Source organism: Plectropomus leopardus, chromosome 20 (assembly GCF_026936395.1).
Source record: "Plectropomus leopardus strain MGB_pleo_1.0 chromosome 20, ASM2693639v1, whole genome shotgun sequence".
Lineage (NCBI taxonomy): Eukaryota > Metazoa > Chordata > Actinopteri > Perciformes > Serranidae > Plectropomus > Plectropomus leopardus.
The window spans coordinates 17,181,413-17,204,990 of record NC_142195.1 but is presented as its reverse complement, the minus strand read 5'-3'; the positions used below and the strand labels follow the sequence as shown (position 1 = coordinate 17,204,990).

General features: G+C 38.7%; 2 protein-coding genes across 3 annotated transcripts in view; both read right to left on the bottom strand.

Annotated features, from left to right (window-relative positions):
- rabgap1 (RAB GTPase activating protein 1) overlaps positions 1 to 23,578 on the bottom strand; it is a 90,345-nt gene that overhangs the window by 30,979 nt on the left and 35,788 nt on the right. The gene's annotated exons all lie outside the window — the stretch shown is intronic.
- Positions 6,603 to 23,574, bottom strand: LOC121959817 (putative G protein-coupled receptor 21). The gene has a single exon (XM_088071465.1). It carries the CDS (start codon positions 11,944 to 11,946, stop codon positions 10,714 to 10,716), a length of 1,233 nt encoding a protein of 410 aa, XP_087927591.1. The 5' UTR covers positions 11,947 to 23,574; the 3' UTR covers positions 6,603 to 10,713.

Genomic DNA, 23,578 nt, shown 5'->3' with positions numbered 1-23,578 from the left:
AGAACGTCATCACACTGGACACGGCTAAGCAGCCTCGGTGTGGTAGCGACGATTAAGTCATGCGGCCGCGGTGTAGGTTGTTTATGGACTATCATTAGCTTTATATTTCTGGCGACTGCATTTATGTTCTGCAAATCATAAAGTGAAGCTTAATTCTGGGTCGGCCTACAAATAAAAACATCACCAAGCTATTTGGTTATAAAGTACTTAACTAATTAACACTCTGACCTGAACACCGCAACTAAAAAAAGTCAAAGCTGTCATCAAAAATATAATTAATCTTGATTTTCATACCAAAATACTTGATAATCCACCTTTTGGACCAAACAATCAACACAGACCACACTGCCACCCAAAGTAAAGCTGCTAACAATGCTAACAAAAATATATCTGGAACATAAATCCAGATGAGCTTGTTTAAAGTCAGGATAAAGTCAGGATGACCACATCCACAACTGCAGCTTGAGGCAACATACTTCTCTGGGATATCCCAACACTGTGATGACAGAGCACAACGCAGTGGAAATACCACACACACACACAAATCAGTAACTACTCTACTAGCAAAGATTAATCACTCCCCATTTTATTATTGATGCTCAGTGTGTTTGGGACAAACAGCCTCTAAATAAGTAATGTCACTCCAGACACCCTGGCCATTACATGACAAATCAAACACACATTTAAATACACCTTCATATAGTATTTGGCAGTGAAGTGGCTCTGAAGTTGGGGAATACATGTCAGCTTATGTTAACCAGAAATGAGGCATTCATTTAACTTTGCAGGCAGAAATCTGTCAGGAGGTGCTGCGACCAGGCTTTCATACCAAGCACAGTAACAATAATGCTGCACCAAGTTCATGTTGAATGAGCAATTTAACGTGATACTCCGATGTAGGAAAACTTTCCACTACATGTCCGGAGGTACTCATTGAGTTTTTAGCATCCTGTGCCTGGTTCAACAGGACTTTTGCAGGACTGAAAGCATACCATCAATTCCTGCAGGGGCTTCAAATCCCTATAAAGAACATCATCCTGCTACATCATAGCCAAAATGGGTAAATGGGTAAATTAAAGCAGAAATCCCTGACTTTAAATCATCAATATGCTTTTTTTTTTTTTTTGTAAATCTCTTTTGTTCTTGTGTAGCTAATTATACCATCTTGGTCTTTCAGTTACTGTACCCATCAAGTCCCTCCCTCTCCTTATCCAAGGTTTCTGTTCCCGCTTCCACAGAGGAAGACAGTGAAACAAAAATAATATGAGTATAAGAAGAAATGCAGGAAGAAAGGAATACTAAAACAAAGTGAGCTAATGGGGATCAGAGGCCAACAACAGGGGGCTATTTTTTTAAGTCCATTCCAAAACTTCCACCACACCCTTGAAGTCATAGTTAGTTTGTGTGTGTGTATGTGTGTGTGTGTGTGTGTGTGTGTGTGTGTGTGTGTCTGGCTGCTTTGGGAAGTTGAGTAATGTTGATTGTTGGAGTAATTTTGGTGAGAGTGCGCCCTGACCTCAGTTGGTGTTAATGAGTCCCTCCAGGATTTTGCAGGATTTTTTGGGGTATTGTTGCAGACTAACTTGCCTGATTTAAAGGCAGCTTTTCTAAAAAACAAAAATATTTTGAGGCTTTTAAAAAACAAAATGTATCATCATATATGCAGGCTCTCTTTTGGCAATTGTGATAAGATTTTTTTTCACTCTTTTTTGACCTTCATAGACCAAATAAGTGATGAATTGCTTTAAAAATTAATTGCAGATTGAAAACTTGACTTTAGAGCACATCACTTTCACCAGGTTGAACTTATCCACAAGAAAGATACACAGGCACTCCAGAAACCCTGATCTTGAAATTGGTATTGATGCATTTCAGAGCGCAGGGGTGGCGTTACTGTGTCCAGTGTGAAGAGCCCATTACACTGGGCCACAGTCTCTCAGTGAATGATAAGGATCCATGTTTATACAAGCACCACTTAGCCATACTTATCTGAAGTGCTGAGAGCATGTACAAAGACCTCTGACATAATGGCCAATTAGCTTCCTCTCTCGCGTGAGAGGGGAGAGAAAACATATCCAGTGTCTCATGGCAGTGCAGGAAGTGCAAGAGTGAATTCAAGTGATTAAGAGAAAGACAAAAAGAGAGAGAAATATAATGCTAGGGATAGTGCATCCCTATGGGGATGTACAAATAAAGGAGACAGCAAAGGACAAAGTATTTAAATATTATTTATATATAACTATGGCTTTAAGTGATACTTAAACACTAAACCCATGTATGTTTTGAACGAGGCTATAAAGGGTTAGACTGTGCCTGGTCAGCCTGGACATTCAGTTAAAACAGACTATGAACAAACAAGGTAGGAGGGCACACATATCCAAAGGACTTCTACAGGTACAGGATAAAAAAAAAAATCACACAAAGTAAGAATCAAACAAAAGGTACTGTGCACTGTACTTAAAGCTCCCAATACATTTTAATTTGCAACATTTTGATCAGAAATATTCGTCAGGAATTTTTGCCAAAATGCCTGACGAAGAGCTTTAAGTACAGTGTGCGGATGTTTTGTTTGAAAAAGACTATGAAACCACTTTCGCAGCATAATGCATTTCTGCCCTTTCCATCTGTGCACTAAGTATGTTGTGCACATTTAAAGGAACAGTCCAACATCTGGGAAAATAACTCTTCGTTCTCTTTCTTGTCATGAGTTAGAAGAGAAGATATGCTCTACTTTTAACATAACGACTGGAGGAATGAAAAACAGACAGCCTGGCTCTGTCAAAAGCTAAAAAATATACCTACCAGCATCTATAAAGAACTTTGTGTCTTGTTTGTTTAATCCATATACAAAGTGTAAAAATGTCAAGTTGGGGTTTTATGAGGAGTCACTGCTGTTGGCTGATGTTTGCCAAGAAACTTTCCTGCTTCCAGCCTTCATGCTAAGCTAGGCTTATAGCTCTAGCTTCATATTTAACACAAAGACATGAGAGTGGTACTGATCTTCTCATCTAACTCTATGGCAAGAGAGCAAATAAGCAAGATTTCCCTCAAATCTCAAACTCACTGGTGTTACTTCCATAAGGCTGTGTGTCCAACAAAGCCTTTTTCTTTTCCAAAAGATATGTGGCAAGAGGAGAGTGCCTGATAGCACTACGGAGGTGGAGCAGTTTTTTAAGCTGGGATGCTTTGGTCGTGTTTGATTGCTATGATACAGAATATCTACACAAGATAAAGTACTTTGTCAGACCCTTGCTCTGGATGAACAGAAGGATGACCCATGTAAGGAAAGAGGACGGATCAGCCAGTCTACATGACCAGCAGTAATAATTTCTCCTCAATTGCTGTTAAGAACTGGTACATGTAAAATGTGACATTTGGTCCTTGTATTTGTTCTGCCCCTTCTCCACTGTGACTGGATAACTGGGGTAAAAAGGTGACAGTGACTAGCGGAGTGTTTTAACCAAAGATGAACATTTTTCAACAACACAGAACAGAGGCTTTGCACCCCGTCAGGCTGCTGGCTTTCTAGCATGATGTAATTATGCAGCGCTCCCATATATATATATATCCCATACATATATATATATGATGGCCTCAGGATAAAACACTTTCCTGGACACACAATTGGCTAACAGGTAGAGAGTGCTCAGTGTGTGCATTATGGACGATTTAGAAAATTAAGTTGATTTCTTGCCCGATCAACCAGTCAGTTGGATGAAGAGTTGGTGGATATTGTATCGAACCAAGATTTTCTTTGGTAGACTTCAACAGGGCTGAAACTATTAATTATTTTCATTGTCATTTGATTATTTTATAATTATTTTATTTTATTCAATAATGTATTGTTTGGTCAATGAAATGTCAGAAAAGGGTAAAAAAAAATGTTGCTCAGTATTACATAAAAAAGGCCAATATGCCATCCCTCAAATGTCTTGTTTTGCCCACAAACCAACAATATTCTGTTTATTTTCATACGGGAGTAAAGAAACCAGAAAATATTCACATTTATAAGCTGAAAGTAGCGAATTTGACTCTTATGTCTTAAAAAAATCTTCAAACTGATCTATTAGTTATCAAATTAAATAGCAATTAATTTAATAGTTGACAACTCATCAATTGATCATTGCAGCTCTAGACTGCAGCCCTTGTGTACTGTTAGCAACAATAAAGCACCAGAGTCGTATTGTAGGGATTCAAAGAGCATCTACAAACTGAGTAAAAGTCAAGGAACAAAACATGTTCTTTTTCTTCTTATTACAGACATACAATAAAAACCCTTCACTGGGGGTAGGCCAAAAATGGCAGAGCTACAGCGTGCGTGTGTGCTTTTGTGTGTGTCTAAAGCTAGGAATAAAGTACAGAGTAGGGCTTCCGTGGGAAGGCTGAGTAGCTAGCCCTCTATTGTTTATGTCCCTGATTTTCTCTGACTCAACACAATAGCTTACATGTCATTCTGTTATTCTTTCTCTACTCCTAAAGGACCCTGCTGAGATGCCAAGAGAACACGGGGTGATATTTATCAAGCTCGATACAAACCCTGTTCCTCAACCCAAACAACCCTAAGAGCTACAATTGGATTATATCACTAGACACAAAGTTAAATTATAGAAGTAACAATGAATGTGACAGCATCTGTAAATGGAAATAGATACGTTTTTTTTGCTTTAATTTATCATAAAGAAATAAATGTTGATTTTACAATGTAGTGGCTGTTGAATAACGACAGAGACAGCATTTAGATCGACAGATTATCGGCCTGGCCAATTATTGGGGCTAATGTTGGGCATTTTGATGATTATTTGTATTGGTGTTTTATTTCAATGATCGCCAATAAAAATAATGAATTAGAAAGTACAAAGAAAGTGTCAGCATGGGAAGAACTTTTACTCTGCAAAACCTCAGGAAACTATTTTTATTTTGTTCATTTTTACTTAAATTTTCACTTTTTATAAAAAAAGGTGCTGTGAACTTTCTGTATATGATGTTGAAAGTTTCAGTTTTGATTGAACATTTGCGAAAGGCATTTAAACAAAGTTTTGTGTTGGATTTTAGTTTTTAATTTCAAATTCTCAATATTGACAGAAAGAAGGTGGACTAAGGCTTTTTTAAAAAGATACACTAAGGAGGCTTTCACATCAGGACCCAGGTCTGAGTACACATGACCTCGTGTACCATCCCTGAGCACATTTTGCCGATCCATGCCTGAGTCCACTTGAAAAGGTGGTCTTGAACATCAGCACCCTTTTCTACACTGTAGCAACAACATACACAAATGTCATGTACGATCATGCAAAAAGTGCATGATCACTCTGGTTCAAAACATTACTAATGTGAAAGCTGAGCAGCAGGGGAGTAGTGAAGGGGGATAGTTGTACTTAGACAATTGTACCTAAAATGAAAACGGCCGAAGCCTCTTTTTCAATATGTGATTCTGTCTGCCACCAGGCATCATCTCCTGAGAAAATAAAGGCTCAATTTAAAGCACAAAGGAAGTGCATCAACCAAAACAGGAAGAGGATTTGCACTTTTGTTTTCCCTGGAAGTTATTGGTAGTTATCCCCAATTGCCAAAAAATAATAAATGTAAGTTCTTTGAAGTTACTATCCCCAGTAGCGGAAGTGGCAGCCAGTGGAAAAACCAGAGTAATTGTGGACACTCTACCCAGCAAAAGACAAAGCCCCGTTGCTAGGCTCTGAGGAAAACAGAAAGCGATCCAGTTGTCTTTGTGACAGCAACACCAATAATAATACCACTTGGAAATGCCGACGGATGTTTAATGGTTTGTTTATTGTTAGCAGATATTTAAGAGATGCGTTTGTCACAAAACTGCAATTTTTAACCACTATTTTAATAAAGCCAATACTAGTTAGTTAAATGCAGTAATTCCTTCAGTCTTCCCTTTACAATAATCTGTAATGGACAGAGCACATGCTCAAGATACCCACAGAGCTGTTACCTCACCTTAGCGTCATCTATCATTAAATCTTAATCGTCTGTCTCATGCCCTACTTTTTGTGCCATTTGTGCACTGGTATGCTGCTTCAGCACAAGGACAGCAGGCAGAATATGCATCTGATTAGAACAGAGATGACAGAGAGAGGAAGAAGCAATGTAAACTGTAATGACAACAGCACATACTTAAATACGCTGCCAAAACTACAATGGCCTGCATTCTCTGATGGTATTACTTTCCATTGACCGCACTAACATTTCCCACCGTAGCTTTGCAAGCATAAAAATTCAGCAGACTGCTGAAACTGCTTGCACAAATATGGTGCTGCTTTAAAGCTGCACAATTAATTTAATCTGTAACAATCTAGGCCAAAGTGTTCGCAATTTGGCAAATGATGGCAAATTCTGTGTGAATGCAATGTTATTACTTTTCTTATCAACTACACAGCTTGATCTCCAGCCAGCAGTATCTAGCCAAGACTTCTACCTCACTAAAAACTGCGAAAACAGGTCTGTTTTGTGAAATTTGTTGCAAATAAAAACGCATGTGTGTGTAAACCTACTATAGTAGAGATTACTATCACCATTTAAGGGGGGAAACTGACTATAAAGGAAAATCATAGCAAGTAATTAGGTCAAGGAAGTTTGAATACATTGAGATAACATTACATTTATTTGTTCAGTACAGATACAGAACATGTACATCTTGTAATACCATATAGGCTTGTCACCTACAAAGCATCATGTAATGAAAAATATCTCATTCGTCACAAAGACTCACTTTCATAAAGAAGCAAAATTAAATATGTTTGACCATTTGCATTATCCAAACATTCTCCAACTATAAAAGCAGCCACCTCACAAAAACCTTATCACAAACTAAACACCCCTGATGTGTGAAGTATGACGTGGTTTGCCAGGATCTAATGCAGTAATGGCTTCAATTTCTCAACCTGAAATTTACAAATGGACCCTTGTTGACTGTGAGCAGTTTCCAGCATTCATTGTGGACAAAACACATGCAGAGTGAAATTCCTGCATCTTTTGGGAAGGTTACAGACCAAGGTTTTGCTACAGTGGTTGGTCTCGGCTTAATCTGATAATAATCTGTTCCTGAGAACAGCTGGGTCATGAGTCAGCCATTAGTGGGGGTCTGGTGTGGCCTATTTAGAGCCTTATGAAAACACAAAGAAGAAAATCTAATACAGATTAAAAGACAGATAAGAAAATGCTGTCGCGTGGGAATGTGTGTGTTAAAGTGCACTAAAAGAGTGAGGCTGTAACCTTTTTGGGGCACTATTCACTCTACAACCAACCAATATTTAGTTGGTGTAAAATAGTTTTGTTGTTAATTACAAAACATGCGTTTTGAACTAAGAGAACAATATGTTCAAGATACTAATGTGTGCCTCAAAATAGATTTATAGTTTTTGTAGGCTCCAGTTAATCTTATCAATTGCATGTGTTTGTATCTGGATAAAATCAAAGATACAGTATTTACATTGATCGACATATACAGTACGCTACATAAAGACTATGCATGTTCCCAAGACAGATACACATCTGGGTAGCTCCAGTCCTGAAAGTGGCAATACAACTAAAGCTGTTTGACAACTGCATACGTTGCCAAAAGTGGAAAATGAAGAAGAAGCACCTATTGTACATTTTATTTAACTTTCATACCTGAAAAACACTATGTGCAGATGGCCGTCCCGTTTTTTTGCTCATTATTACTGACTACTGCCCCTTAAACAATTGCTTTCCTCTCCTAAAGCAGGATGTATTTAACCTCAAATGGCTTCCTAAACCAGCCTTAAGTGTCCATATTCCCTCTTGTTATCGCTAATCTGACCTAACATGGCACTGCACCTCGAGACAGCCACCGAGTGTTGTTCCCTTGAGAACATGAGAGTCATTTGTTTTCCCACAGGACAAAAAAAGAGTGTGTGAGTGTGCTAATGTGAGCATGTTATGTCACGATAATTTCCCAGGAAAGATTGCTGTACACATTTCTGGGGAATTGTACCATGAACTGCGATGGGGCATTTTTTTTTTTTTATCTTTTTAGTGGTGAATTCAAATTATTCTAAGTGCAAAAGACAGTACAGACACCTCAATAGAAATTGTCCAAGTAAAATAAAATGTATCTTCGTAAAGACACAGCTGCAAGCATTTCAATAGATAAGCATGCTGCTAAACGTACTTAGTGTCTGGATAACTTCACAAGAGAATAGACAGAAAGTAAGTAATTTTACAAAAATAAACTTCTGTAGTTTGACAATCAGATCAGACATTCAATACGCCATTTCTGTACACACCATTTCTATACACTCAATTCCTGAACAATGCTGTACAAATAGGAGAGATTACAATATTTGGCAATGCTTCACAGATGACAGCCAAAAAATCTAAAGACAAAATTTGAATTTATCTACAACCACTGAACATCATACTCACATACACTCACAAATACAGTATACTCAAGGAAGGTGATTTGCTGCTAATGAAGCAATGAAAGTCTGTTTAGCAACCTCGCTAAAACAACGTAAACAGTCCAATTCAGCCAATGGTCGTCTCCTTACATACCTCTACGCACACTCATACACACCACTGCACACACAAACAAATAAATTAAAATGCACACAAAAATTAACAGTTTTGAGTCATGTGTTTGCTCCTGGCTACTTTCATTTTACAGAAAAAAGGAACAGCGATTTTTGAAAAGTAGCTGAATAACCAGTGGCGTTCTTAAATTATTTATCACAACAGCTGGGGTTCAGGTTATTCTACACTGAGTGTGAAATCAAGGCTTCATCAAGGATGAACATTTTCATTTCAGTTTTGAGTCTGTGTGTTTATATATTAAGCCCTCCCTAAATGTAAGGAAAATACTTTGTCAACAGTTAATTTCATATCAAGGCAACAATATATCACTATATACTGAAAAACAGTCATATTCATGCACACAAGGCATCGCTGAGCCTTCACAGTGCAGTGGACCTACACAAACTTTGTGTAAAACCCATTCACATTTTACTAAATCTTTACTATTTGATATTTAGAAACAAATATCATAATTGAAGATCTGTTGAACTTTCTTTGGTAGATTAAATATATAAAGCTAGATTATCTGCAGCTAAACAAACTGTGACATGAAGTCTCCATGGTTAAAAAACAGATAGTTTTTCGCAATTTTTGAATTTATAACACAGTATGTACACTTGGATTCATTTGGACTTGTTATTGGTCTTGGTAAATTTGTATTCAAATATCAAATAAATAGTGAAAAGAACCCACAAATAAACATAAGGATGAGCAGACGGACTACACAATGTGCATACACACAAACAAATGCAAGTGAAGTCCACAGGGAGTGTTCATGGTGCTACACAGAGGTTAGAGGTTAGCCTGCTGGCAGAGTGAATATGCTATTTGTCTGTTCTGTTTACAAGTGATCCTCCTGTGTTGATGTGTGTGTCTGTGAGCGCATGCACTAGTTCCCAAATACGGGCACAGCTTACACCCAGGTTTGCAACAACGTAATTATTCGCAAATTTCCACAATCACATAATTAAGACTTCTCATTAGACTACAACTCTCAGCTAATCCTAAATACAAAGGGTAAGGCTCACAGTTCAAGGGTCATTCATCTAAGAGCTTGAAGTTTAACCTTCACTCAAAAGCTTAAAAAAAATAGCCAAATGATGTACCAACAATCGGTGTAAAATACATGTAAAAGTACATCCTTTCTTGGTCTTGCTTTACATGGACACAGTTATGAAATACATTTAGTTACATAATCAAAACAACAAAGGTGTCATGAAACTGACAAAGATTTTTAAAATTGAAAGAGAAATTCAGTGAAAATAATTTTGTCGGGTTAATGGTCGCATACCCAAGCTCAGAAGCGTCTCATATCACATATTACAAACGGCAGGCTCAATGTGTGAACCCACATTAGATGAGTTTAAGATGCATCATCGGTGATTCAAAATATAATATAAATCTGCAGTTTCAAAGTTTATGTCTTGATGCTGACATTGCTTTCAGTCAATGCAAACAAACTGACATGTATGGAGTGTAGATCTACATGAATTCTTTCTATTACTTTTTGACTCTGCTTAATCAATCAGTCAACGAGAGACGCAACAAATACACAAACACACCGTTGCATCACTTTTCAGATACTGTTCAGATACTAAAGGGGTGAGAGTGAGTAAAAACATATTTCAAGAGCTTGCTTTTGGCATTTCAACTCAGCACCACATTACTAAAACACAGCCATTAACTGTTAATGTATTTGCACTTGACTGATAATGTGGTCACAAAAGGTCACATTGTTTCACATACAGTGTTTTGGAACACTTTTCTAGCAACGTTTTGTTGTTTTGGCAAAATAAGTTAAGGATTGACTTCCCCTAAAATATAAAATGTTCACTTCTGCAGAGATTTTCAGACACCTTTTTCTCCTCTTTTCCAACTCCTTTCATCTATCACCTCTGTCCATACAGTACAGTATGCTGTTTAGGCCTTTTCTCCTTTAGTGCTTTGCTCTTGACTCTCTTTCTTGTCTTTACCAGCTGTAGCATGTGCAGAGAGGACGCCTGTGTAACCTCCAAATGTGACACAAACAGCACCGGCAGATCGACGCCTCCTTCCATCTCTTTAAAGCACATTTAAGCTTAAAAGAGGAGACATTTTACAGCAATCACATTGGCATTTTTTAAAAAGTTCAAATGGCTCTAGCGTTTTCTGTCTGCTCTACACATGACATGTTGTGCCAATTCCTATGTCCCCGTGACCATATCCGTACCCCGGCCCTGCACATCCTTTTTCAACAGAGCCAACAAAAGCCTTTTTGGTGTTCCTAACCCCAAATCCACCGCCACTGCGCTGTAAGCAGAAGGAGCAGAGGCGTTTGAGGCCCTTCCTGAAGGCAGAGTTGGAGAGGCTGTAGATGAGACAGTTACAGAAGCTGTTGCTGATTGCCAGCCATGTGGTGAGGAATGAGGCTGCAGGGTGGTGGTAGATCCCTCCGCTCTCCAACAGAAAGTAGAGGATGTAGGGCAACCAGAGGATATAAAACACGCTCGTAATGCGGAACAGTACCATGGCGTATCGCTTGTCTGGGTATGTTGATGTGGGCTGCTGATACTGTGGTTGGGATTTTAGCGGTTGAGACAAATGGGGCAACTGCCCTTGCTCTACTGCACTGTTGTCCTTGACCGCAGATCCCGCTGTCAATCCTGGACCCTGCAGCTGCTGGGGTCGATAACGTGCGTGGCGTTCGCTGATCTCCCGGGTGTGCTGTCGGCAGATCTTGAAGATGTTGGCATAGGTGAAGCAGACAGTGAGAGCAGCTGGAGCGTAGAGCAGCGCTACAATAAAAGTGGTGAAAGCCGGGCGAGTCCTCCACTTAAGTGCGCACCACTCCACCACGTCCCCGTGGTAACCAGGTTTCCCCCACCCAAGAAAAGATGGGAGAAACACCAGAGCAGAGTACAACCATATTAGAACAATGCAGCAGCGTACCCGACAAGGCGTCACAAGAGACGCATAAGTCAGAGGTCGTGTGATGGCAATGTAGCGGTCCACACTCACGCACGCCAGCGACACCATTGAAACTGATTTTAAAACAGACACCATGTACCCGAACACCTGGCAGGTGAGTTTGGGGTCAAGGCTCTGGAGGTGATGCAGGAGGGACAGCGAGGGGAACAGACAGCTGACCCCTACCAGCAGATCAGCGTACGCCATAGTCTGGATGAAAGCACTGGTGGTGTGCTGGCTAAGTAAGGGAGCACAGTGAAACACAAAAATCACCACTAGGTTTCCAGAAATAATGAGAACAGTGAGCAGGAGTATGATGGAGACTTCAAGGAGGCAGGTGCTGAAAATTTGGGAATAGCCTATCTCGAGCAGGCAGAAGGGAACGGACAAGTTTGACGGGTCAGCAGAGCTCTGGTTCAGTGGATCCAGGGAGGAATTCATCATCTTGGGCAAGAATACGTGTCTAAAGGGGCCCTTCAAGGGTACGATGAGCCAACGCTATTTTGACAGGTAGCTGGCTGGCTCTGAAAGTAGCCGTATGGTTTCAGTCCAAACAAAAAGCTCCATGCTGCGGTTTCATGATGAGACTGCTGCCATCTGCCATTTCCAATGCAGGAGGGATGGAAAGGACAGAGAAAGGTGAGGAAGCCCCCTGGGTTTGTCCTCGGTGCAGGCAGTTGTGGCTTTGCACAGAGAAACCAAACCACAGATGAACACAAAAAGAAACGTATTCCTTTTCTTTTCTTTTTTTAAACTTCCCAGCCAAAGGCACAAAAAGGGAAAAAAAAAGTGACTTTGTATAAAAGAATTCCAGTCCTGCTTAAAATGCCTCCACTCCCTATAAAGTCAAAGATGTCTTCAACATCTGCCGCAGCTGTAGAAAGCACAGATTGAAGCTCTCTTATCTGTCTATAGTCCACACAGTCACAGCTTCCAGTGAAAAGACATTATTGTGTAATGTGCTGCGTACATAAATTGAGGGAAGGAGACATTAAGCATAATTTCTCCTTTTAATTATGTCTTCCTGCTTCTCTCTTCTTCTTTTTCCTCTTGCCTCTCCTTCACCCTCTTTTCCCCACTCCTCCGTGTCCGCTTGCTCTTGTCTCAGTTTTTGTCTGGTCCTTCGCAGTACGATCACAGCAGACTGCCATAAGCTGAGAGGATGAAGGCGGTGTGCGGGGGTGACTGATATTTAAAACACACACACGCATACAAATACACCTCAGCTGTTATTTCTATCCAGAGGAGCAGCAACTCTGTCTGGACTGGAAATGAGGTAGGCAGGCATGCCGATGCTGGGAGAACCCCCCGTGTTCATTTATCCTCCTTCGCTGTCTCTCTCCCTCTCTCTCTCTCATTCTCTCTGCCTCTCTCTCTACAGAAACAGTGGCTCCGAGGCCCCTCCCCTACCCAGTGGCTCCAACCAATGATCAACTGCAAGGGCACGAGGCTTGCCTCCTTCCCCCACCCTCTCAACCCTTCCTGTTTTGCTTTGTTTTTTATAATCGACCCAAAGATTCAAACACTGTTTTACACTGTCAAAATTTACCTCAATGTTAACAAAGCTCAAAATTGGAGTGCTGACAGCCTCTCAACTCAGTCTCAGAACATTTTGAGCTGTAAGAAAGACATTTTCTCTCGACAGTGCACAAAGTTATTGTATTTGTCTGTAGGGCAACAATAACTGCAAGTCTGGGTGCAGTTTACAGGAAATATTCCCATTATCAATCTGATTGCAAACCAAGAACATACAGTACAGAACAGCAGGTCACCCTATAGCTTTGTGCATACAAGCACACTGTACATACAGTATGTGCTGCCTTTTACTGCACAAAAGAGTAAATCATCTCTTATGTGTTGGTTCATTTTCAGTCAGCTCCGAAAATAAAAGCAAAGTGTGAGAAAAGTGCCGCTATTTAGCCTTTGAAACCTGGAATGACATCACTTTTTTTGTACTGCGTCCGGACGCCTTTCACAAGTATTTAAATGTTTGAACCCTGAACAAGTTCGGTTTGAATTCTTTTGGTAACATGGGAAAAAGGCAACTTACTAAAAGATGTCCCTCAAACTGAACGAAATTGGTAAATTTGCATTGCTTGGGGGAAAATGTCAATAAAACTGTATTTACAATTATTAGCATTATACATTTAAAAATATGCTACATAATAGTTATTACTTTTACAGCAATTTTTTTTGCCAGGTTGTTTCCTTGTTTGTTTGGGTTTTTTTTATGTTTGTTTTTGTGTTAATTCACTTTTTTTTGTTTTTTTTTGGGGGGGGGTTGCCAATTTTCAGTTACTGTAAAACATCAAAATAAGACCCCCAGTCAGTTTTCCTAGCTCAGTGTGGCATTCAGGTTCCAAAAGATAAACTGATAGTCTTCATTTTTTGTAAAAAAAAACAAAAAAAAACAAAAAAACAAATAAAAACCCAAGCTGAATGTCTTACATTATCTCTACAAGTTTATTAACGAAGCCCTGGGTACATTTTTTTCTGGCTCTGATGTTTTCATGCTGTTGTACACTGAATTAAACTTAATGCAATAAATGAATTGTATTAGTTTAGACATTTTATAGCTATAATCTACTAATAATAAATAGCAGCAACATTAAAGCTTGCGAGACTGACAGACAGATTTAAATACATGAAAGCATAGCGCAAATAATTTAATTTGCGCTCACAGCACAGTGTGTAATTAGGAGCTGATTCACTAACGCAGCAAGTAATTATGCAATTAGTAACTGCCTTCTAGGTGCATACTGCGAGTGAAGGAGAGATTGAAAGGCGTCATTCAATGGTGGGAATTCAGCATGTTCTAAAGTAACATTTTCTAAGGCCACTTTGAGTGTACCAAAGCAATTCATTGGTTTAAATTATATATATATAGAACTGTTTGTGAAAATAGTGCAGCAAACAGCACTGGACCAAAAAAAAGAAAAGATATAGAATGGCTTAAAAGGATGTGCTTAAGTTTCCTGGAAAACAAAAAAAAGAAACACCACTGCGATGTAAATATCCTGTTACCAAAGTACATTTATCTTGTTCATATTTAATGAACTCATAACCTCAACAAAGAGGGTTTATTCTACTCTAAAACCGTACATATTATTAGTATTAAAAAATGTAATAGTGGGTTTAACTGCAATATTCTTCTGTCATCAATAACTGCTTTGTACTGTTTGTACTAAAACATGTGGATGACAGTGTCATGTGGAAATGTCATGAACGCAAACATTCCAAAAAACACTATTAGAGGTCAAAGTGGCAACTTTAATAATAATCACTATTCATGTAACATGAATACATCAAAATAACATCACACACAAAAATGAGATAATGTTTACACACAGCACTCAGTACTCCTGCCTTTTATGATGTAAACAATGGTACTATGGTATGTAATGACTACACAAATGGACTACTGTCCTATAAGGTCTTTTCAGATATATATAAGTGGGTATTTTTGCCTTCTGTTTAATTGTAACTCTGTGTTTCTGAATGAGCAAGAGGAAAAAGGAAAATTGAGACTTCATACTGACACTTAAGCATTTACCGTACTAAGTAGCAACTACTGAATTTCTACTCCTATTGTTGTTCCAGAGTAGAGGTGCAACAATTAATCTATTAGATGTAAGCTGGGAAATTAAATGCCAACTGAGTTTTGAATTAATTAATCAGTTTGGATTTTTTTAAGCAAAGAAAGAAAAAAAAGTCCCAGGTCAAGCTTCTTAAATGTAAATATCTGACGGTTTCTTTACTCCTCTACCACAGTTAAATGAATATCTTTGGGTTGTGGACAAAACAAGACATTAAAGAACACCACAATGGGCTTTGGAAAACACAGATTTATATTTTTCATTTTCTTCTAACATTTTATTGACCAAAAACTTGCTGATTGAGAAAATAGTCTCCAAAATAGTTGACAATAAAATGCATTTTTAGTTGCATCCCAGAGCCAGCTAACTGCAAGCAAGTTCCGAACATTTTCAGTATTTATACATTTCATGTCGTAGACTATTTTCTTTTTAATAGTAACTTTGTCCATGTATAGACCAAATCACTGTCATGTTGCCCTAACAATAACAGTCACTTGCAGGTAGACAACTAGCAATTGCTTTCAATTGCAGAAACTGAATTCTTGTTTCTTTTTTTCTCTTCAAAATTCTTTTTTCATTCTTCAAAATTTTTCATCAGTGTAAGTGTACGGTCTTTGGAATATTTTCAGCACCTCAGCTGCCACACTATCTGATGGAGGCAGCGGTAGACAAGCAACTTCAGTGTTTTTGCTAAGTAAAATGACTGTTTTTTCAATGGAGTCTGGTGGGTTTGAGATAACGGCTCCTATTCCCCATCGTAAAGGCCTAAAAATGCACTAATTGAGGCAGTGTTTGCTTAGCGCCCGTTTACTGTATGTATTTGATGTAGGGATTTTCTACCAAGAAGTTATGGTAAACAATCATGATTCAGTGTATTTGTGTGCGTGTATGTACTTGTCCTTCTGTCTATTTGGCCTAAGAGCCAAATATGCACCTGCACCTGATTCTGTATGCATCAGCAGGTGCTGCAACTCCACCTAACAGGAGAGTTGCTTTGACACAGTCAGCTACACCCAGGTAGCACGACCTCACCAGACATCTTTAATCTGCCTCCAGGCAACATAAACACTAAATGTTTTATTGCAAGGCTCTAAAGGACTCCGTTGAACACTTTGTTTTTCACTCTTTCTTTAAAAAACATATAAGCCCTTGCAAGTCCCCTTTAACTCTTCTGCAAAACACCTACTTAATCTGTGCTAGAATAATTTCCAGCTGAGTTATTTTTAGATCATATGATGTGCTGATTACATTTAATTACTCAGAATCCTGTGCTAAAATTAGAAACATCAGTGGGTAGTAATCACTGGCAGGTTTAGTGCTGCACGGTCTAAATCCTCATCCTAATGGCTTCCTGAAGACTGCAGAGTGTGTCTCGTGCAGGGCAATTTGGTGTAGCGTGATGGAGACCCAAACATACCCACACACACACACACACACACACACTTCATCACGCGCGTGCACCAGCCTGCACCTTTCTCCCCCGCAATCCAGACACACTCCCATGCTTTCACGCACCTCGTCTGCCCACCACACGAGGAGCTAAAAATAGATGACAGTACCACGAAAAGGGTTGGAGGAAGAGGAGGAGCAGAGAAAAGGATGAGGAAGAGACTGGAAGGAAACACAACACACAAAGATGAGAGGAGGAAAAGGCGGAGGAGAGAAAAACATACAATGTTGCAAAAACAAATCAGAAGAAGAATCAGAAGAAAGGGACGCTGTGTGAGAACGAGAAAGAAGAGCATGATGTACCATCAACAAAGTTGCCCGGCCGAGCACAACTTCGTCGTGACAGCTGTGTAACTTATGCTTCATCACAACTTGTCAACCTCTAAAGGACAGATGTCCAGTAGCTTAAACACAAGCCTGACAACAAAACAAAGGCCCTAAACTCCTGAAAACCAGGTCTGATTTTAAGAGAAAGAAAATCGTTGAGAATCACGATTATTAGTGATAAATACTAAGTCACCTTATGATTGGTCTTTGTTGACACTTCTGTAACTACTGTAAGGGTGGTTTTAATACTGCCTAACATCAGCAGTGATTCTTTTGCAAAATATCAGCAAATGTATTTCAATTGTACTTAAAGAAATACTTTTCAAATTTTTAAGTAGCACTGAATCATAACAATATGGGTAGTAAACAGAGTCGGTTGTTTCCTGTGTCAAAACCATAGATGCATGAAGAAAACTGGATATGGTGTTGGACCTGTTCATATCTGTGGGAGTCACTCAATGGCACATGCAGCCAAAAAAGCTAAATTTCCAGTTATAAAATCACTGTACAAATGGTGCAGCCCATTTAACAAGCACACCAGAGACCTAAGGTGGCCATGCAGCTAACTCCTGGTTTAGCCCTCTGCTAACTTAAATGGGGATAAAATTATTTCTATTATGCAACTCTCAAGATTTTCGCAATGTTAGCAGACCAACTGGATCAAATCTCGATGGTGAAACCAGAGATTCCACCAGGGTTGTGATGCTCAAAAAAAAAAAAATATCCACTAAATTTACAGCTGTAAGTAGCACTGATTTAAAAAGTATTTGTGTCTCTCTGCTGCACAGATAGCTTTGCTTTATGAGAAGACCATCTTTTCAGCAGTGAAATACTTCTTTAAATAACAAAATATTAATAGATCCCCAACAAGAGAATACATTTCCTTTTGGAAGCCAAGCTAATCACAAATAAAAGAACAGATTGGAAACTTGCAACTGCTTCACACCCACAATCCATCTCCACCCAGCTGGTGGCTCATAATCCTGATAATTCTGTTCTGTTTTCATATAAGCAGTCACACAGTGCCAAGTTTAGAATCAACGTGATATGAAAAAAAGGGCCGGTCAGCTGATGTCCTGCCAGAGGTTTTTATTAATATGAGAAATGTCTGATAGGAAGAGAAATGAAAAGAATTTCAAAGAACTGGACGGCTGATATACCAACTCTTTTATCTGGGAATTAACAATGTTTATCTTTGTGATCTCTATGATGAGCCTCGAGCTAGCACATAAAGGTAATACAAACATCAGGCAAGGGTGGTGAGAGTTGTTACATAGTAACAGACAAAAACATTATTATAATAAGATAGACAAAAGCCCATTCACATTCGACTGCAAAAAATATTCCAAAATTCTTTCATCTGACTGCCTGAACCTTCAGGCATTCTCTGTGTGTTTTATAATGTGGGAAACTGGCTTCAAAACAGGATACAAAAACATCCAAAAGTATTTACATTTCAGTCAAAGTCATAGCAGCAATGCACACAAAAACCTATGGGACAAGAGAGACAGGCTCACACAGAAAAAGAAATACGCAGACACAGGGGCCGACAAGACAGCAGGAGAGGAGCAAGGAAGAGGCAAGCAGACAGTGTGACAAAACGCAAGTGAGCAGGTGGACAGAGAGAGGCAGGAAGACACACAAGCTGACAGGAGCACAAACAGGTCTAGGTAAAAGTCAGGCGTAAACAAGTACAAACGATTATAAAGACAGACAGGCATACAGGTCATTATGTGGGTTAGACAGAGACAGGCAGGCAGACATGAGCACTTGTTTTTTTCTCTCTCCATAGGAGGCTGAAACAGCAGGTCTGGGGACCGGGACTGTGTTTATCTGATCACATTGTGTCGACACTACACACATCGGCATTTGTGGATGCTTCTACATACCATAAGACCCCCATATGGGTAAAAGGTGGCTGAACATATTTGAGTATCCTGCAGTAATGCAACATTACACAACACCACTAGGTCTGTCACAATAACTACTTTTGTTGGACAATACATTGTCCATGAAATAATCAGTGTCTAGAGGCATTAGACAAGATTTGTAACATCAAAAAATGTGAACGCTCAGGCAGAAGAGCTTGACTCGTTTTGACAGAGATCAATTAAATATAGATACATGAAATTAGATCAAATGTTTGTAGCAATTAAGACCTCGCAAATTCAAATTCAGGACAGCTAAATGACTTTTGAGGTTAAATATTTAGAAACTTAATTTAAGAAATTTTAAGACTTTTTAAGGATAATTGGGTGTGTCCCAGTTGTTAAGAATACTGTAATTCCTTTAAAGACATTTTAGGGATTATTTCTAAACAAATTTGAGACTGATTTGGAACAAATATTTTTTATTTATACACTGCGGATAAGTATGAACATAATATATTATAAATAATTATATAAATAAGTATATCAGTTGTCCCATGCAGACGTAGGTTTCATGTAGAAATATGGTTATTTAAGTAAGTTACATAATTTTACAAGTAAGTATAAAGTAAAAAGACAGTATAAGGCTCAATAGTATGTTAAGGGATTTGTAATATCAAATATGTGGATGTTCACTTTGAAGAGGTTGACCTGTTTTAACAAAAATAAATGAAAAGATAAATGAAAATTAGAAAATTAGATAATTAAGACCTCACAAATTCAAATTCCAGACTATTAAAAGACTTTTAAGGTAAAATATTTATAAATTGAATTCAAGACATTTTTTAGACTTTTTTATGGACCTGCAGACACCCTGATAATCGTGTTAAACAATACTATTGTTGTTTTTTTAGAGCATTGTGTTATTATTGATAATTTAATAACATAATAATGCAAGCACATGCTTTAAAAGAGCAATACACTTTAAAATCTTACGAACTTAAGAACACTGAAATTGTAATATGAGATAAACATTTAACTTAATTATGTAATGAACAACATAAGAAGATAATGAAGACAAATATAAGAAAGAAAGGGCAGTCTTATGGTGGATTTTATGGAGTGGAGGATGAAGTTGTCTAAAGATAAAACTACAAAAGACAGACTTGTTGGCTTGTTGCCAGGGGTTGGCAAGTGAACGACTATCAGGACTATGCCACTTATCCTCCAAAAATGCAGCTGAAGGCCAGTAAGCTATGCTGTGTCTGCTCTGAGGCGTTGCTATATTTTTCTCTGGCTTGCTGCACGGACTCGTCATATAATAGTTGAAGGGGAAACCCTGCTGTTTATTCTGGCATCATATGGATAGAGCGTTAGTGACATTCTCATGTAAACAAACACGTGTAAACACAGCAGGGAATATTGAGGCCAGCAAAATCACTGGGGTCCTTATGTTGTATAAGTAAATAATTGTATAAGGAAATTATTGTCGTGACAGGCCTAAAAACTACCATCACCCACACGCACAAGCTAAATAGAACCTGGAAATCACTATAGAGTTCACATAAATGCTCTCGGACACTCTGTCACACAACTGCAGGTAAAAAAAAAGGATAATTAAAGCCAAAAAGGCTTGGAATTGTGTTTTAACAGGATTATGTACACTAAAATAGCCATCCAACATTATTTCAAATGTTACCAACCAAACTAAAGCTTATAACATCAAAGACAAATTACATGCAAACATTGGGCAACAACACTTCAGTGGTACAAGAAAACTAAGATTCTGCTGATAATAATGTGTTATCTGTGATACTGTAATAATGCCACGATGTTACTACCCCTCAGCATAATAACAAAGTGTCACAATGTCTCATCTTTCGTGGCCAATTATTCATTTGCCAGACTTTTAAGCTAACACTGAGCCATGGCCAAACAGCCAAATTAACTTATAGGTTATTGGGTGTAGTCAGCCTTCAAAGTTAAACTGGTACTTTTGGTATTTAGCAACAGGAGCTTTTATATCAATAATTCATTAGGGCTACATAGGGGACAAACATATGACCTGTTCCCCTTCCATCAATGCCCTGCATTCAGATATGTGGATGAACACCAAGTTCAGACAGAGTTAGGGTACAAAGGAGGGCACTAGCTAGGACATAATGTGCATACATTGCAAGTCAGCACAAAGAGATGCAAGCTGAGTACAGAAAGCACCCAAAACAAATTAGGAGCTGGCACATGAGTATGGTATGTACAAACTTTTAAAATAGGAACTGAACGGGGAAAGATGGAATTAGTTCATGAAAAGATCAGCTTTAATTAGTACCAGTGACAATACCAACATCAGTGTGAATGAAATTCTTTCCTAATTAAAGTTATGATATTCAGACTGCAATTATGCAATATATTTCAATACTCTTTTCAACATTTTAGAGCTACTCTATTAACAAGACCTTTCAAGTCTTGGTTGAAGTTTGATTTGAAAAATCAGTACAACTTTCTCTATGCACACCTCATAGCGTTGAACAAGATTTAGCATCTTTCTGTCCTTTAACTGTTCTTGGCTGCCTTACCCCATCTTGCTCTAAGGAGACTTAATAAAACACTCACATCATCTGTCAGTGTCAGACACAGCTGCACGTGTTCTCCACACTTTTCTCTGTGTGTTTGTTGGCTGATGTACAAACCTGGAATGCTTTAGTGCTTCTGCAATAAAATCCTGTCCAACTTTCTGTCCAATGACTATCACTACAATGGCATTGTGATCCATTGTTATTGTTGTCTGAGTAAAAGCTGAGATTCCATTCATACTATTCACGTCAACAGAAAACAGTGTGGCCCCCTACGTGATAAACTTTTATTTAAGTTTATCCTCAGGCAAGGGTCCCTTTAATCTAAAATGTTTCCATCATCACATGCCAAATATGTAAGACAAAATAAAGGAAAAGTGCAAAGGCTGAGGTAGGAAAAGAGCAAAAGAAAAAAAGAGGAAGGATGGAAATGTGGTCGAGGGTGAAGAAAATAAGAGTGGGAGAGTAGAGCAGAGGGGAGGAAAGGGCAAGACCAACATCTTGTCACCACCTGGGACCCAGCTTGCTGCCCGGGGATGTTGCCTTTACATAAGAGCAGTGGACAGAGCTGTAGCCACAGCAAAAATTACATAGACTAACCCACTGTTCAGCGCGCAGGGAGGGCTGCCCACCTATAGCAGGGCTAAGTCACCTCCGATCTGTCCACACATGGCCGCACAGACAGACCTTTACATGAACATTGCAGCCATCATACAAACACACACAGGTTTGCAGAAAAGAGATGCACCATTGAATATGGCCTAAAAACTTAATGAAATACAAAGCATCACGTCGTTGATGCGGTAAAAAAAAACAGCCACAACCTCATGAAAAATGACTCCTTACTTTCAGAAGTTCATAAACAGGTTGTAATGTACATATTTTGTTCCTTTGTTTAGAAACTGGATATAGGTTACAACATAACTGTCTAGTTTTAAAAAAAGTTAAGGATTATTACACACTTAACACCAATTTGTTAGTAAGGGTAAGCGCATCAACCTTTCACTTGCATAACGCCAAAAGTAATCAGCTGGTCACCATCACAAGTCTGAAACACATGAGAGATACTTATGAAACAGGGCAATCCGTTGCCCCAGAGGTGTACTTTCAAAGCTTTTTCAAACTGCCAAGGACAATAACAGTAACATGTGCTCTGGTTAGCACAAAAAAAAACACAAACAGGAAATTCAGTCTGTTTGATTAAATGAGTTTCAGTAAAAGAGATTAAACTATGACCAAGTGTAAAAACTAGGGATGCACAATATACTATATCAGAAAAATATTCTGATAATGAAACTACAGGTAATAACAGAGCAGATAACACAAAATCAAACTGCTTTCATTGATTTCACAAGTGCAGCATCTACACACTCAGACACAGGATGTGGCTGTATGCACCTTTAAACTGGGTTTGCAATCTGCCAGAGAATAACAACAACAAGCGCAGCACGCTGACTAGAGAGCCAAACGTGTTGTCATCGTCCGAAGCATTTTTCGCAGTCTCAGAGAAACACAACAAGATTGACCCAGGAGTTTGAACCCACACCACCCACTCTCCGCATGATCAGCAAACTTTCTGTTGCTGCCATTACATGAGACATACACAGTGATGAAGGACTATCTCCAGAACTGCCCATCTCCAGGCAAACTGTAAATTCAACTTTTGCCCAGTTAGCATTTCATTCACTTTCTTGTGTATAAGTTGCTGACATGTCTGATTTGACAGATTATGTCAAAGCATCCAATATACATTATATACATATAATTATTTTACATCCTTTACATCTGAAAAGTAAAAACTGTTCTGTCGGGGTTTTTCTGTTTTAACAATTGTGATGTCAGTTGGATTTGGTTAGGCCAGGGCTACGGGATACAATAAATCATCCATATTTGCTCACTGAATCTTAGCCTTTCTAACCTTTACGTGTGCATAAACTACAGCTTAAGAATTTCTTTTTAAAATACAAAAATGCGATTATCGGTGATCTTGTCTGTATCGGCTGGTAAAATCAGGTAATTATCAGTATCTTCCCTTGTAAAAACACACAAGACAACATTGTTACAGGAAAAAGGTCTATCTTCAGTGATATCTTCAGCTTGGACAAAGATTTAGAAATCAGGGGTGAAGTGTACAGATTGCAGGTGCATCCTAAAATTAGGGGAGCTTGTGTACGAGCTATCTTGTTAAAGGACACCAACATTAGGGGATCATGGGACTTTGCGATGTCCTGGCCATCCTAACACAGACAATACTTTTGTGTGG

What these genes read in the sequence shown, in the direction of transcription:
- LOC121959817 (XM_088071465.1), bottom strand. Translation starts at nt 11,946, where the DNA reads ATGATGAATTCCTCCCTGGATCCACTGAACCAGAGCTCTGCTGACCCG.